At 37.5% G+C, this 17,800-nt stretch overlaps 1 protein-coding gene across 2 annotated transcripts in view; it reads left to right on the top strand.

Annotated features, from left to right (window-relative positions):
* The window catches only part of RSPO2 (R-spondin 2), a 102,861-nt gene extending 85,595 nt beyond the window's left edge, over positions 1-17,266 (top strand). For both annotated transcript variants that reach the window (XM_064394664.1, XM_064394674.1), the window contains one exon: positions 15,160-17,266. In XM_064394664.1, the coding sequence (XP_064250734.1) occupies positions 15,160-15,269 (110 nt within the window). In that variant the 3' untranslated portion in view covers positions 15,270-17,266. The remainder of the gene's footprint in view (positions 1-15,159) is intronic.
* The last annotated feature ends 534 nt before the right edge of the window (positions 17,267-17,800 follow it).

Genomic DNA, 17,800 nt, shown 5'->3' with positions numbered 1-17,800 from the left:
CTTTTAAATGTTTCTGTGTGTTTTGTCTGTTGGGCAGATCTGTAGTTTAAAATGGTAACATTTTAAAAATGTTAAAATTTTTTCAGTATTCTAGAAATAATCAAATGTCTAAGATATTTTCCTTTGAAAAGCTCACTGTGTACCAATGAAAATCTAAATATATAAATAACTCTGTAAGTTGTGATATGATGTTGGTGTTGTATCCTAATGTGCATTTTAAACTTTTTTTTTAGATGGCATGCTTGTAGTGTGGGTGGCAGGATTTTTTGGTTTAGTTAATTACATATGAATAATGACTAATGCCAGTTGTGAATGTTGATCATGGAGATATGAGAGTTAATCTGCATTGTTATTCTTACCTGGGATGTTTCCATAGTTCTGATAGAGACAAACTTTAACACTGTCAATTTCTAACTAATGAATTAATGAACTAATGAACTAATGAATCTGAACAATCCACATGATTGTTCAGATTTAAATTGCCTGTAATTGACAGACAAACTAGTGAGAAATGCTTGTTCTGTAGTACAAACATTTCTTGTCAACTGTGTATTAGTGCTTTACATTTCCTGTTGAAATCAGCTTTGAGGAAAGAGCTATTACCTAAAGTTTATTTACACAGAAATGAGCAGCAACAGAAATCACATGTTCAAAGCCTGTGTATGTGGAAAGAAGTTTAAAGAAGAATAACTAGTTAGCATTAGGGAGTAAGTAATTATTTGGCAACACAGAAGGAAACTGGAAGATATTACGCATAACTGGAAAGATAATAAATTCAGACAGGATTTTGAAAGGATTTTTGTGAAGTTGGTAAATGAAGAGAAGAAAATGCTTCCAGTCTCAGAGAGAAGGAAACTGGCTGTAATAGTGGTTTAATTGTCTCAGTAGGGAAAATAAACAATTGAGAGGATGCTTGTAACTAATTTGATAAGTATGTCACACCCTAAATGATCCAGTTGTCATCCACAATTAATCTTACAGGACAGTTTGAATCAACATATGGAATAGATTGTGATGAATGTGCTGGCCAAGAAATGAGTATTTGCTGACATGATGAAATAATTAGCGTTTGGTAGAGATCAGTCATACCTCAATATGAGGAGCTGATAATCACTTAGGTGAGCTTGGTCCAAATTAATAGTTCCTTCCAGCACTTAAAATTATATCAGCCAGTCCAAGTATGCAGCCAAAGTCATACATCTGTGTTAATTTTCTTCCTAGTAGCTAGTACAGTGCTTGGATTTAGGATGAGAATAATTTTGATAACACACTTATGTGCTGGCTGTTGCTGAGCAGTGCTTTACACTAAGGCTAGGACTTCTCAGCTTCTCATGCTGCCCTGACAGCAAGGAGTTGGAGGGGGCACAAAAAGCTGGGAGGGGACACAGCCAGGACAGAAGGGAATTGCATCTGACCCCACCTGAACAAAGGGATATTCCAGACCATATGGCATCATGCTGAACAAGAAAATCGGGATGAATTGGCTGGGGGCTAGCAGCTACGTCTCAGGGACTGGCTGCGAAATTGCACTGTGCATCACTTGTTTTCCATATTCTATCACCATCATGAGTGTTGATGTTGTTATCATTATTTTCCCTTCCTTCTCTGTCCTACGAAATTGTCTTTAGCACAACCCATGAATGTCACCTCTTTCCCAATTCTCCTCCCCCAGCCTGTTGAAGGGGAGTGAGCAAATGGCTGTGCAGTGTTTAGCTGCCTGTGGGGTTAAACCACAACTTGCATGTCTGGTTTTTAGGACCATGTGTTCCAGTCCAGGCATTTATCACTCATGCACCTAATCTATGAAAATTGTTCAGCTTGAAAAACTGTTGCAAATTTGAAGTTAGTGAGGTCTCAAGGGTTCAGGTAAAAGTTTCATCCTTTCTTAATCTTTTGCAAAGAAGACACAAACAGGAAGGTAGCATTCTTGGAAGACAGTTGGCACAAGAAACATGCCAGGAAATCTGCTAGTGTTTCAGGACAGTGTTCAAACTTGTGCTCTTGTTCTGTTTATTTTCATATAAACATAGAATGGTTTGGATTGGCAGGGACCTTAATGACCCTCTAGTTCCAACCCTTCTGCTGTGGCCAGGAATGCCACCCACCACATCAGGTTACTGATTTTAGTCATCAAGTGTAGCACTTGTAGCTGGTCACCAGTTTAGCAAGGATTGTGGTTTGTGCTGCTGTACCGTATTCCAGTCTCTGACTGCCTGCCTCACTATCTACTGGTGGAAGTAACTCTGGTGCACAAAGAATTATTAGCACCAGGCATTTCTAAAGGGAAAAAAAAAAAGTAGATCTTGAACAGTTTCAGTATTTATGTTAATACTGTCACAAAATAATAAAGGCAAGATCTCACATACATTTGAAGCTCACTAAAGTAGCCATAAGAATCTGATGATGTGGAGCTGGAATAGCACATGCATTTATATTTTTCATATGGTTAATTAAACCCATAGAATCATTCTGTACATACTAGGGTTTTATTGGTATTAGAATAAAGAATTTCTTTTTTTAAAAAAATGAAACTGATAATTACTTCTCTCTGTGCTTCTAATCAACAGTCTTTGATGTACATCTGTTTTTTAAGCACATCTGTACTGTAACTTCCAGTCAGGAAAAGCCTTTTATGGCAAGTAGTCTTTAAGCTGCATGTTGTGTTTATTTCATGTATTCTCTTTCCTTTTCTTAAGAAAGTATTCACACATTTTTCTTAAATTTCAGTTGCATTTTCAGTGAATATATACCTTGAAATGTTTTATGCAAGACAAACTTCAGTTTTTCAATTTAGTTTTGACATGTGGTTGAAACTGATATTAGAGGTTATAGTACTGTCTTTCTTGCAGATACATCTCAGAATAAGAAGAGAACTTATTTGTCTACTCCACATGTATTGAATCCAATATTATATTGCTTCTTATATGATGTGATGCCAAGTGTGTCTCCAGCTGCTGTGTATATGAGGGGGATCTCAGGGGAAAGACAGCCTGCTGTGGTGCTGAGAGCATCTACAGTGCTAGGCTGCTGCAACAGAGATGCTGCAGACTATTTATTGATTCCCCTAGCAAATCAGTCTCCTACCTCTGGAAGGGGAAAAAAGGCATTTTTTAGTTGTGTTCTTCAGGTCAGTGTTGAATGTAAAAAATACATGCTTTTAAGTACAATGTGTTTAACCACTAATGCACTTGGGGTTGAAATATATACTCATTATTTAGCATATTTAAGCATGTGAATAGCTCCTGTGGATAAATTTATTGTCATGGACTTATTTCAGTTTAGTGAAAAAATGTTCAGATAAACCTTTGTTCAGTTCAGGGTGGTTGCTGTACGTGAGGCCAGCACTGCCCTGCTGTAAGTGTTCCTGCAGCTGTCCAGAGAAGGGACATGGGAGTGCACAGCTGTCTGGAAAAGGGACACACACATGCACAGCTGTTTGGAGAAGGGACACACACGTGCACAAGCAATCCAGAGAAGGGACACACATGCACAGCTGTCCATCCAGTCTCCAGCAGCATGGGTGGAGCTGAGCCTTCCTGCAGGCACACTTTGCTTCCATGGGCTGACAATTTTAGTGCATCCTCTTCTGCCTGCAAAGCTGTGAGTTGTCGTTGCTGGGTTGGTGGGCACTGAGGAAGAGCTCGGACAAAAATGTCCCCAGCAGCTGCAGCTGGATTCAGAAAAGGGACACTCCCTGTAATTGTAGTAGTACTGATTTCATTATGAAAATACGCAAGTTATGTTTCTAATGGCTTTTCCTAGACTTACATTTCAATAGTGAAGATAAGTAACAGACTTGGGCTCTGTGGCACCACCCTGAGTGACCACATTTTGCTTATTGCAGCTTCTGATGTGAAAGGTGTTAAAGGCATTCAGCTAAGTCCAGCCTAGGTTGTTTTGGTTTTCTTTGTTTGGTGTTGTCATGCCATCAGAGGAGTTTAACCAAGCATAATTACTTTAAAAGTAGAATTTCTGTTTGTGAGACTAAGCCTGTACATTCATGTATGGAAAGCTTCTTCAAAGTTTGTTCCTTTTGGATTAATACTTGCAGCTGTAGAAATGAAGCTAACAGAAGCATAACAGGGGTCATGTCCAGGTCCACCTACCATACTTGAATGTGTTCAGACTTGGGACATTAATAGACCTATTGAATTTTTTTATCTTTATCACAAAATAAAATTAAAGCATTTGCTGACTGGATGTCTAGGAAAAAGTGGTCATAGACTCTAGATGTATCTGTAAGCATTACTTATTGTTTTAGTCAGTTATATAAACATCTTTTAGGAAAAGAAATAATCTGAGGATAATGGTAAACTATACTATAGGGTAGACCCAAAGAAAAATGTAGGCTATTTTGTAAAGCAATCACAATTACTTTTCATATAGTTAAATATGAAGTTATTTAACTCTGAGAATCACAGTTATAGAAGTAGAAAAACATAGCTGCGGGATGAGGAATGGCATCCAAAAAACAGTGTTTCTCAAAAGAAATCATTGGAGTCCACTACAATACATGGAAAAAATTCCAAATGCAATTCCTTTCTTTATAACTTTGGTAATAAGGAAGAAGAAAAATAAATCAGTTTCAGAATTCTGACATCCAGACTGAGATCTGTATTTTATAGAAGATATTGGAGGAATAGTTCAGTTGGAAACTGCAAGTACAAGTAAAAAAGAATTCTATGAGGACTACAAAATAAACTTTAAAGAAAGGTGTACAAAATCTGCCACATGTTTAACTTCTCAGATGATGAATAAACATTTATCTACAGTCTGATCTAGGACAGAAAGGAATGATAAAAAATAATACCCGCATAATAAAATTCAAGTTAGGAATTGGACAGAAATTCTGGTGGTGGAATGATTAACTGCTGGAACAATTACTAAAGTATTGAAACCTCTATCTCCTTTTGTCTTTGGATTTAGATTGGACAAATTTCTTGTACAAGTTAGTAGCCTCAGCAACATATGAAATTAGTGTTTCATTTCTCATGTTTATGTAAGAAATCACAGTAAAGGTTCTCTTGACCCCAATTCTCATTTGTAATCACTGCATCATCTTAAGATTTAAGCAAGAAAACATGCTTTCAATCACATTAATGTAAAGTGTAGGCATTCTAAAAGGGACAAATATGATCTAATTTGCCTACGTATTTATTATTTAATCTACAGATTTTGAAAAGCTACGGAGGTATGAATTATTAGGGCCTCATAGTACTGGGAAAGTGGTTCTCATGAAGCCAGCAAGAAAGCTATTGTAACACACTTAGGGATCTCATTCTGTGACTCCTGCCTGGCCGCAGCTTGAGGACAGTCACCATCTCTACAGGAGTTCACTGGAGTTGCTGTGCTCTTACCTGGCACTGCACTGGGGGCACATCCATATGGATTGGCTCAGAGCTCCCGAGCCAGGGTGATGCCTGCAGGAGCAGCCCTGCCTGCACTGCCTCTCTGGGAAGGACAGGGCTGACCCAGATCAAAGTTCAGCCCATGGAGGTAGGGTCTGGAGATGTTCTCTAGCACTGTAGAATTTAGTAATGCAGGCCCAGCATTACTAGGGAGAAGTCTGTGGCTGTACTGTGTGAGATGTACAGGTAAAGGGAAGTCCTCAAAGCTAAATTTGGATCTCTGGTCTGATCAAATGTGTGTGCAGAGGGGAAAGTGAAGTTACGGATAAACTGAGTCTGCCTAACCAAATTCAGGCAGGCACTGGAACATCCTGAGCACCCTCACAACATAAATCCAGTGAGTGCCAGGGAGCAATGCAGGTGCACAGCTCACCTGGTACACTCCTCACTACATGGGAAGAATGAGGCAACAATTTTACACCATATTAGAAATAATGCATTCACATTCACTTTCAGTTATTATTCAGAAGGAGTCATCCTGCTGGGCTGTACTTTAATTTGTTGTCAGATGTTTAATTTAGCCTCTTCCTGAACATCTATAAGATTTACTGTGCAATAATTAAGGAGGGGCATGAGGGATAATAAAAATAATTTCTGAGCTGTTTCAGTTATAAAAAAGGAATAAAATAAAATAAAATAAAAACATCCTGAAACAAATTTATTCCTCAGTTCTTGACCTGAATCCTTGAAGGGAATTTAAAAAGGACTAACTCTTCTTAACTAAATAGTATTCCACAGAAGAAAATATATCTCTAAAAAAAAAATTAGCTTCTCAGTATAATCTTCCTCTCTGTAAGAAACCCTTAATTGAATAAAATGCAATTTCCAGTATGAAATTAAACCTTGAGGGTGCCAAAAATAAGTGTCGCTTCAATAAAATTCCTTTTTTTTCCAAATATGATGAGATAAAAATAAAATTAATTAAATTCACTTGGAAACAGGAAGAAAAATAAAGAATGTATTTTGAAATAGTAAGCAGAAGGAGTTTAAAGTCAGATTAGTATCCAGTCAAACCTAGAGAAGTTCAAGCCAATTAGTTTTTATCTATGAATGTTGTCTGTAGAGTTAGAATGTATTTATATGTGTATGCATACTCTTGACAGTGTATACATTTTTAAATTATTATTTTGAAATTTGCTTTATATTTCTCTGTAAAAGGAGGGAAAATAAATAAGCCCAAACCTTCCATTGTAAATATTTTGCTTGGCTCTGCTTGCAAAGTGTCTGATCTGACATGGTGTTGATTAAGATAAGAATAGTGAGTTCCCTGCATGCAACTGATATTCATATTGTTTGAATTCTGAGTTAAATTTACATTAGACAAACATTTTGGTTGCAGTGGAAACTCGCCTGTTTTCATGGAACTGTGACTGAGAGGACACCCAACATTTCAGCATCTGTGTATTCAGTTAAACATGAGGTCTTCTATGAGAGTTTTATAGAGTTTCCATGTTCCCTTGAGTTTACTGGTTTTCCTCTACCCCGAGAGTGCTTACTCTTACTTTCTTCTCTGTTTGTGAATTTTTAGTATTTCACTTTCCATATTCTTTCATGAATATGTACTTCTACAAATAAAAAATAATATTCCTGGAAATGTTGGGAGTGCAAGCCAGTTTTCAGTTCAATCTCACTGCCATCTACTGTATGTGCTGGAAAACTGCACTGTATTGCATTTCAGCTGTGTAAGATGACTCTTTTCCCAGTTAATTTGCCCTGAAGTTGCGGGAAAAAATACTGAACTTTCAATAGGCTGTGACATGTGAATTCGTTCTTTGTGTAGGAATCAGTATTTCTTTATAATATGGCAATGTCTGATTACACCATATTGTCCAGAAGGAAAGAACATCAGATTATATAGTATTGCTTAGTTAGTTTGTATTCAGGCCAGACAAAAAACAGATGAGTAGTTTGGGACAAAAAGAATACCTCACTTTGCTTATTCTTGTCCTAAATAGTAATACCTTTAAGTTCTTAATGAAAATGTCAAAACAAAAACCTAGCAGGATTTAGATGCAGGCACTTGAGATATTTTGATATTTCTTTTAGTTGAAGAATTAGTCTTTGAATCCTTTAAATTGGCTTTCATCTCAGTAGCTGATGTCTAATGTATGCAAACATCAAGTATATACAACACGAAGTGCTGATTGGGATAGATATAATAATTTACCTAAAGTTGTGACATTATTAAGTTGAAAATAAACTATCAGGATTCTGGGAACTGAGTGAGGTATCACTCAGATCAGTTTTGCACTGAGTGCTTTTGTAATGGTTTCTGTAGAAATTGGAAGGTTTACTCAAGAAAGAAATTTTTCTGATTGCTTTAGGAAAGATGACACCAAATAGACAAGAATGCATGCAAAACATCAAATGCTGTGTTTGCATAAGTAAATTCCACTTCTTAGTCTATTAATCATTTCATTATGCTGGGAATATATATTTATACCATTAGCTACCAATATTACACCAAAAAGAATAAAAGAAGACCAGTAAGCTTGCAAACTCGGGAATTGCAAAGCTGAAGAAGTGTCTTCATTTGCTTCTTATTTTTATCTGTTTTGATGATGTCTATAATTATGGTATGGGTTTTTTGTATTCTTATTCAGTAACTGCTCTAAGACCTCATTTGCTGAACATTATTTAACCCTTGCAAATGAGGAAAGAATGAGAAAAGAATTTCTTACGTTTTGTGATGATCATTGTTACCATGTTTCAGTGCTTTGCAAATGTTTATTAACCCACCTTTACACATTCTGGCCTTTAGGGATTTGAAATGGTATTATGGGCAGCTGATGTACTCTGTGTGATCATTCCATTCCTTCTGCTGTCTTCAGAGGCAAATACAGGTTCACAAGACTTTGTCAAATGACATCAGAAATTCACCCAGGAAAATGAGGAAGTGGTTTCTGACACTTGACCCTTTCTGTTGCATCTCCTCAACCTTATTTCTTTTTCTGTGTCACCATCCAGGACCATATGTCTTTCACTCCTTGTCCAAAAAGATATTTTTCTTTGGCTGATTTCCTCCAAATCATATTCCTCCTAAAGCACATATTGAGCACAGACAATTTCAGCCTAAATGTTATGGCATTAAAAAATAATCCACAACTGCAAACTAGTTTAGAAAAACTGTCTTGAATTCAGTAGCAGGTGAGATTGGTAGAGATGCCCATGGGTTGTGATTTGCAAAGTTATTAAAGCTCTGTACATCCCCTTCTTTGGGGCCACTTGTTAGTGTTGGTTTGTAAATCATGCTTTAGGAAGAGGATGACTCTGTAGCAGTGAAGAATTTCTTTTTCCATTGAGTGTGTGTTTATAAGATTTCTTAACAATTTGTACATTTCTCTGGCAGTTCAGTATCCAGAATTTTTAACTGAAAGCCCTGGGAAATAAATTATTTCTGGGAATAATTTCTGGACTGAATTATTTGTTTGCTTGGTTTTTGGATTTTTGCAGTCAGTGTTTATGTGCAGCTTGATGTGTGGTGCAAATGCAAACTAAGTGATGAGGCATTTGTGGGTCTGTGCATGACCAGTGTTCTGCCAGAGGGGCTTCCCCAGAAGCTGATTTGAGGAATGGCTGAGGCAGCTGGGAGGGTTTCCCCTGGAGCAGGGGAGGATCAGGGGAGACCTTATCACTCTGCAACTACCTGGAAGGGGGCTGGAGCCACGTAGAGGTTGGGCTCTTCTCCCTGGCAGCAAGAGATGGGATTAGGAGACATTGCCTCAAGCTGTGCCAGGGGAGGTTCAGGCTGAACCAGAAAGAATTTATTCACAGAAAGGGTTGTTAAATCAGGGATGTGGTGGAGTCACCATTCCTGGAAATGTTCAAGGAAAGACTGGACATGGCACTTAGTGCCATTGTCTAGTTGGCAAGCTGGTGATTGATTGTACTCAATCTTAGAGGTCTTTTCCAACCTAAAGGTTCTGTGATTCTGTGATTGTGACATGGTTTAGTGGCAAATATGGTGGTGGTGCTTTATTGATAGTTGGACTTGATGATCTCAGATGACTTTTCCAACCTTAATGATTGTATTCTATGATTCCGTGACCTGCCATCTTTTTCTTGAGTTGATCTCGTTGACTGGTAAATCATTGAGTATCTATCATCTTTCCACTGCTGTTATTAGTTCCCTATATCCTTCAGTGATATGTCTTGATAATAACTTTTCTAGCTTTCTACATGGTTGAAATGCTGTCACACACGAGGTCTGTGGTAGAACTCTGTAAGAGCATCATGCACAAATTTGCAGCATTTAGCTCCTTAAAGGACAAGTGAAAGGGGAGGAAAGACTAAAAGGTGTATTTAGCAGGGTCTGCTCTTATCTTAGGATTCCCCTGTGCCTTGCTACTAGTAGTGAAAGTTCTGTGTATGAAAATCCAGAAGGGAAAAAAGCCCACACATGTAAATTCGATCATTCAGTAATCATCAATAGAAGAGAAAAATGTTTTAAATAAGGAAGGGAGTATTAAGCATTCTGGTAGCTCTAATATGATGATTTATTTATAGGTAAGATTGCTGAAATTACACTGTGAGATAAAACTGCAGATGGTTATTTTGTTCTTCCCTTTTATTAAATGCTTTAAATTTGCTGCCCTCATGTGGCTGTATACTATACTTTCTCTGCTGAAACTCCCAATGGACAGGATTCCTTAGGACAGCAGTACGTGCAGCAGTGTTTACAAACCAGATGAAGGACAGTTCAGACACTGAACTGGTGCTGTCTGGCTGAGTCTAGAATCTCAAGAAATGTGGCTGGGAGTCCCTGTGAATACATTTTCTGTCTTTTAACTCTGGAAGGCCAGGACTGCCCTGGGTGTTAGGAATCTGCTGCCCAAATTCTGTCTGGAGGAAGCTGCCTTTGCAGCTGTCAGGAGGTGATAAGGGCTTCTTCTGAACTGGGTAATATGTGTATTCGCAGTTGGCCAGGTGGCAGTATTTCCAAGCACCTTTCAGCTTGGGGTATATGAGACAAACCAGAAAACTGAGAACAAGTGCATGAGTTGTAGGACAAAATGGTACAAAAAATGGTACAAAAATGGTACAAAAGCAACATGAAATGAAAAAAAAAAAGAAAAAACCAAAAAACCCCAGCAAGATCGGTTGTTTTTGGTTTTTTTTGTAGCTGTTACTCTTTGGTGTAAAGACAATTGCTGGGTATATAAGCATAAATAATGTTTTATAATTGCATTATAACCTATAAGTTATTGGACCATTACCTATATGTTGCCATTAAAACACATGGTTAGCTAAAATACATGGTTAGAAATGATTATATTTCATTGCATAGCATATTAGTAGCCCAGGTACCTAGCATAACTAAGTGGTCGGAACAAAAGTTCAATGAGTAACACTGTAAAGACACCACCCATTGGGGTAAGTTACTTAAAAGATAAAGACTTACTCGTTGCTAATTTATAAAGCAAATAGAAAAACTGAATTTTTTAAAATTGGAATAAAGAGTTTAAATTAATGCCTTTACCAGTATTGCTTCTACAGAAATAACCTGTGCAGAAATATGAGATATAGAATCATAGATTGGCCTTTTAAGGCTTCTTTTTTGGTAGGTAGCTGAACACTGAATTCAGCTACATTTCACATATTTCTTGGGCCTTATGCATTTCAGTGTATACATATGACTTGTTTAATTTGTGAATTAAAGAAATTATGTAAATCGTGTTCAGAGCTGACTTTGATAAAAGAAACTGAGGAGCCTGTTTTTAGACAGTCAGAGATAAAAAATGCTTTCCAACAAAAAGATAGTTAGCTAGTTAGTATGCAAGAGAAAACACAATTAAAAAAAAGTATAAGAATACAGTATGCTGTATATCTGAACAATGCTCAGATAGCATGCTCTTTGAATGAATTATTTGTATTTGCTCCCCTTTCTGCTAGCATCATAGTCTTAAAAAAATGACAGCAGTCATAAAACAAAGATTGAAGATGAAGCCTGGAGATCTATAACTCAGAAAGCAGAAGCAAGGTGCATTGCTATCTGCCAGATAACAAACAGATGAGCATCCTTCCTCTAGAAAGGATGAATGTCACTTAAAAGATCAGTGCTGACTGTGGATTCTAGGCAGGTGCAATGAATTGTTTGCTTGCTTGGATACTGCTTCTCATCAGGAGAGGTTTTTATGGTAATTTGACTTAATATCTCAGATATTCATATAACCATAAAATGGTTTGGGTTGGACCTTAAGGTCGTCTAAACCCCCTGCCATGGGCAGGGACACCTTCCACTAGACTGGGTCGCTCAAAGCCTCATCCATCCTTGGCCTTGAACACCTCCAGAGGTAGGGCAGGCACAACTTCTCTGGGGAACCTGTTCCAATGCCTCACAGTAAAGAATAATGCCTCACTACCCTCACAGTAAAAAATTCCTGCCTGATATCTAATCTTAACCAACCTTCCTTCAGTTTAAAGCTATTTTTTCCTGCCCTATCGCCACATGCCCTTCCTTGTAAAAAATCCCTCTCCAATTCTCACGTGTTGTCACTTTCTGTTCTGTACAATAACATTTTAGCCTGGTTTGATGGTGATAAAACCCCTCTAAAGAGGCAGAGTCCTTTTGCTCACTCTCCTCATTTTCGTCAGTCGGGAATTACCTTTTTTGTGCCACAGCAGGTTCTGGAATATAATACAGTGCTGCTAAAAAATTCCACTCCTTTTCAACTGCATGACAGGGACAAACATTGCAGAGCCCTGCTGCTTCCTGTGGAGAGATGAACTTGGGGTCAGGGCTTTTGCTCAGGAAGTGAGCGTGGCAAGGTGTGGGGAAGGTTGTGCACACAACCTGCACACAACCTGACCCATGACACAGAGCAGAGGTGGCTGCTCCATCCTGGCCCCAGGGGACAGTCTCCTCCATTGGCTGTCCTCGTCCCACTGCCCTGCAGTCAGGAAAATGGGATAGTTTGGCTCACAGAGCCTTTCAGAGGAGAAACATCATGTTGTTCAAAAGATATCTGCAGCAAGAACTTCAGGAGATACTTCTGTTCACTGTGCTTCTGCCGATAAAATAAACACTGTAATTGAAATCTGCATTTAATAAAATTTGTTATGCATGGGGACTTTAGCAGCAAACTTTGTTTGAACTCTAGTCTTCATAATCAGTTTTTTCTTGCTAATCTCTAATCTCTGTTACATTCTACTAACAGTATGAGAACCTTTTATATTCGGTGTGGTTAAAATGACATTTGGCATTTGGGACTCTTAGCATCACCAAATTATCTGGATTTTCTCTGTGTGGTTTAATATTGTCCTGAAAATAATGAAATTTAATCTGTACAACAGGGCAATTTGAGATATAGTGATCAGCCAAAGAGCTGCTAACAGAAGAACAAACTATCATTTATCAGTGGCTCAGGGATTCTGCCTCTGCATGGGTAGCTATTCCACAGCACAGGTGGAAGTAAATTTGCCTTTGGTGTCCCTTGGAATAAAAAAGCAGGGAGGGAGAGAATTGCTGCAGAGCAGCAGAAACATTGCATTGTGCTTGTTGCACAGTGACATCAAATCATCAAATCATTGAACTCAAGTCCCATTCATTTCTGTTTTAAGGATATAATATGGGCAGTGTGCTGGCAATTTGTTTTGATGTTTGTGTTGCAGGAGCTACTTCCTAAGGCTTAGACAGAGATACCAACTCTGATGTGTGTTATTTTATCAGCTCAACTCACAGTTTTTTAGAGGAAAAAGAATAGGATCTTTCACTACCTTAAACTTATAGTAAACAATTAATCTAGTTCTCTGGAGGAGGTCATACAGAAACTAGATGAGACACTGACTGAAGTTTATGTTTTACTGACTGGTCTCCAGTGAAAAATCCCAGAAGGTAAGATCACTGAGCAAACTGTGTAGGAAATTTCCAGTAAAGCTCCTGTTGATTCTGCTGGTCTTGTCTTGTCAGAATCAATTGACGAGCAGAATTGGTCACTTTTCTCATATTATTTCCTCTCATCTACTCTTCCTTAATAAGCATTTCAGAGATTTGGATAAAAAAAATTTAGCATATTGGAAGTGCAAGTTAGACTACAGTGTTGAACCATACATTCATGCAAATTCTGATGCCTTAAAATGTACCAACCAGTAGAATTCCATAAAAAAGATTATCTTGAAATATCTGTAATTCAAACCACCTTATTGTAATGCCACTTTGTGTCAAGTGTTCCTTCCCTCTGACCTCATTAGGCTTGCCTCGTCATTAGATACACTGTTACTAAAGAGTTTTAACTTAAGAGCTGCTTTGATTAATGCTTGGTTGGACTGAGGATTTATTGTGTAGGATTAACTAGATTTAAAAATGGCAAAATGCCATACTAACTTTAATGCCAGACTTTAATGAGAAGCAGAAGTAAACTCCAAGGACCCTTATGATTTTTAATGTGGACTGAAATCATGTGCTTGTTAGCTTAATGTCCTGTCCTATTTTATAGACAAGTAATCCAATAATTCCTAGAGAACAGTAGCCTAGAAAGTGTATTACAAATGTGTAACCTGAAGTATGTACATATTTTTAATGAATCATAAATTTTGATAATTTTGTAATCAGATTTATTCAGTGTTATTATCAAATAGAGGAAAACTCTTTGCACTGGTTTGGGCCTTTTAAATTAAGAAACAATATGGAAATAAGACAAAACCAGACTGGCAAACATTTTTCCCATTAAATAATGTACTGACAATGTAGATGAAAAATGCATTTTCACATTGTTATGTAATCTGCTAGTCAAATTTCTTTTTACTGTCTTCTTAAGTTCATTAAGTGCTCCTGAAAGTTTATCAAGTTGGTGCTTCTCAAGTTTAATAACCTTATTTTTTTACTATTGATCACATATTTTAGTATATGATACTGCCAAGAAAATCCAGACCATTCTCACATCTGACAACATTTGGTCGTCTCCTTAAATCCTACTAGACTTGATAGGATTTAAGCATATACTTAAAAGGTAATGCACTGCTCAATGAGGGCCTTTGTATCTGACATTTTTTCTGTCCATGCTATCTTCGCTGAGATAACCAAAGGGCACTGATTTATTATTAGAGCCAAACAGGAAAAACTTTCCCATTCAAAAAGCTTGTAAATATTTTTTCCTGAATTGATGGTGAGTTCCTAATTTGATTTTTCAGTGAACTTTCAGTGAACAGTGAATAATAGACGCATGTATTTAAATTTTTGTTTCTGCACAGTTATATGCTGTGAGAATTAGGCACAATGTACTTATAAGCAATATCAACAGTTCTGGTACTGTCTCTGCCAAAGCAGGTAGGATGGTATCCAACCGAGTTCTTGGGCTGTAATGCCAAATTTCTCATTGAAATCACACATGTATTGGACATGACTTAAATAGGATTACTCACTCAAGCAAATTTACACAAGGGTCTAAGACGTATATCCAGCTTCCAGTGGGTAAGGAGCCTGCATTCTCATTTGGCTCTGGGCCTTGGCCACTTGCATAACGTTGCTTGTGTAACTTACCCTGCCAAAAATGAAACCTGCATCAACATGGTTACTCATACCAGAAAAATTGTGCCTGTGGACAAGTGATGACAGTCAGGGATCCTGCTTCCTTTTGTAACACACTGAAAACTTCTGTTTTCACTGGTGATTGAAGCTCTTTAGCCAGCATTACCATTGCAGTCCCTATTGATAATTTCTGTACCACTGAGTTCTTTTTATTGGTTTTTTTGTCACTTCTGGATTCTTTACTTGACTCATTACTATTATCTGTTTTTCTTTTTTTTTTTTTAGGGAGAAGGCCAGCAAAAACGAAGGACAAAAAAAAGAAGAAAAAGAATTTGATGGAAAGGGCTCAGAAGCAGCACAGCATCTTTTTAGCAACAGATAAAGCAAGCCAGTAAAGACTTGATTTTCCTTAATGTATTTTTTTGCAAAGTGCACAAAAGCTGCTATATGCTCCTGCCCATGGATGCACTACAATTTGGCTGCTTTGACAGTATTGGTGGCAAATAACTTGTGAAAATAAAGCCCACAAGCTTGTTTGCTTTATTTATATATATTTTTATTTTATTTTTTCCTTTCGTTTTTGACCTGAAGACTTCAAGGTCGGGAGTGCACTGAGCTGGATCAGTGGAAGTGGTCCTGAAGTGCATCAGTGATATTGTTCTGAGTGCCTGGTCAACATGTTGTCAAGGAAAGAAACCTACACAGCACCAGTAGGTGGACTTGTGCATATTTAAATAAATAGGGGGAAAAGGAAGTCTTGGAGGTGTAGGTACAATTGGACTTATGGCCTTTGTTTCCTATATTTGTACATTTCAAGAGTAAATGGATACGACTTACCTACTTAGTGTTAATGTACATTGTTCTCACCCCTGCTACGTCGACACAGTTGTGTAATAAAACTGCTTTCAGACAACGTGCTGCAGGATTCACTGCTCAGACTCACCCAAGCACAACAGACTCTGTGTGTACATATTACTCTGTCTACATATAAATGAACATATTTACTGTACATCTATGCATTTTTATGTATAATACTTTATACATGTTTAAAGGTATGTCCTGTTGGTTCTAGTAATGTACTTTAAATAATCCAGTAAATGTTTACTTTTTGCTATGTTTTAACTATCTTCTCATGTTCCTCAATAGTTACAAACTGGATTTTTTTTTCTCATCTGCAAAGAACACTCATTTGCAGAACTACCTTGCACTGACCCTCACAATGGAGTGTCAGCTCTGAAGTATACTTGCCAGACTAGGAATCTACAAATTCTTTCTGCTATTCAGTACTTCTGTCTCAGCTCCCATGTATTTTGTCTCAGAAAAAGAAGATCAATGTTTTTTAAGATGAGGCACGATGATGATAGAAGTTTTGAGTGTCAGGAGAGAAATTACTTGTAAAGTTCTTGGTATCTAAGACTCTATGTGTAGTTTTGGGTTTTTGTTGTTTTTTCTTTTTCCCATTGTAATGCAGTGTTTCATTTCAGTTAGTCCTGATGCAGTCAGATAAGAAAACAATTTTTCTCTCTGAATAAGAGAGAAAAAAAATAAAGGTCATGTAAGATCAACCATTCAAAAGTATAGAAAACACCAATTCCCCAGTATTGCTGAATATTTGTAGATGCTTAACAAATTTATTCTGCAGCTGTTGTTTGCTTTGGGATATTTTTTTGGGGGGAGAGGTAGAGACAATTTTCTGTGTAGGACATTAAAATGGCACAGGATATGTAATTTGGTAATCTAGCATTATTGAGGTAGCATTCAAGGTGATTTTTGGATACCTGACAGGGAAAGCCTACACTAAAATGCTTGTCACTTAAGAGAAATTATTTCCCTTTTAGACCTCAAACTTGCATATGACCTACACAAAAAAAAAAAGAAGCAGCAAAACAGACCCCAGACCTCCACAAACCGCTTTTTGACATACACTTGAGAAAAATCCCACAAATTCCAGCTTTAGTTTTATGGGTTGTATGGTTTTCAAATAAATGAGGGAAATAAAGCATCTGTAAGCACAAATATATCTGCATTTAGCTATGACAAGTGTTACTACCAAAATGTACATATGTTAGACACATATGAATGTTCCATCAAACTGCTTGTGGACTTCCACTCAGCTGTGAAGTTTTCACTGTATGTTCATATTTACCTAGAACATAATAATGTTACAGACAGTATGAATGCTCTAATCCTGGGATGCTATTTTGGACATAAAATGCTCACTTAAAAAAACCAAAAACAAACAATGAAAACTGTAGCTGTCTGCTTATTGGTTATCAAATTTGGCTGTAAGTTCATTTAATGCCCTCATACAAGCCCTTCAGTAGTGGTTACAACTATTGTATTAGGCGTGTCATGGAAAGAATGCTACAAAATACAATAAAATGTGTCACAAGCTCCTGAGTAAAATATTTTTGGTCCTTTTTAATTCAAATAGCATATTCTTTTGGAATTTCATACATGTAGAAAAATTGCAGAAGGTGGGGAAATGCAAATTTTCTTCCACTGGAGTAAAAAATGTGTTTTCCATACTGCTGTTTTGTTTGAAAAGACCCTGATCATTAGATATACATTGATTTCTCCTGTCCCAGTCACCTCCACACCAAGAGTTTTCTTGGCAGTGTAGAATGAAAAAAACTTATGCCTAAGTAGCCCTCTGTAGCTCCTCCTTTGTCCTGGACATCCTGCCTTTGCATGGTGGACCCTGTCAGTGTGTTCATAGCACTGGGGTTTTGTAGGATCACAATTTGGAGGTTGGAAAGGACTGTTCCTTGGACATTAGGAAAAAGCTTTGCACTGAGAAGCTCTTTGGTCACCGGCTCTTCAGGGAAGTGGTCATGGCACCAAGCCTGTCAGACTTCAAGGAGTGTCTGGACAGTGCTCTTGGTAACATGGTTTAATTTGAGGTATTCCTGTGAGGAGCAGGGAT

Source organism: Passer domesticus, chromosome 1 (assembly GCF_036417665.1).
Source record: "Passer domesticus isolate bPasDom1 chromosome 1, bPasDom1.hap1, whole genome shotgun sequence".
Classification (NCBI taxonomy): domain Eukaryota; kingdom Metazoa; phylum Chordata; class Aves; order Passeriformes; family Passeridae; genus Passer; species Passer domesticus.
The sequence above is the reverse complement of the archived record's forward strand: the minus strand, read 5'-3'. Positions and strand labels throughout refer to the sequence as shown.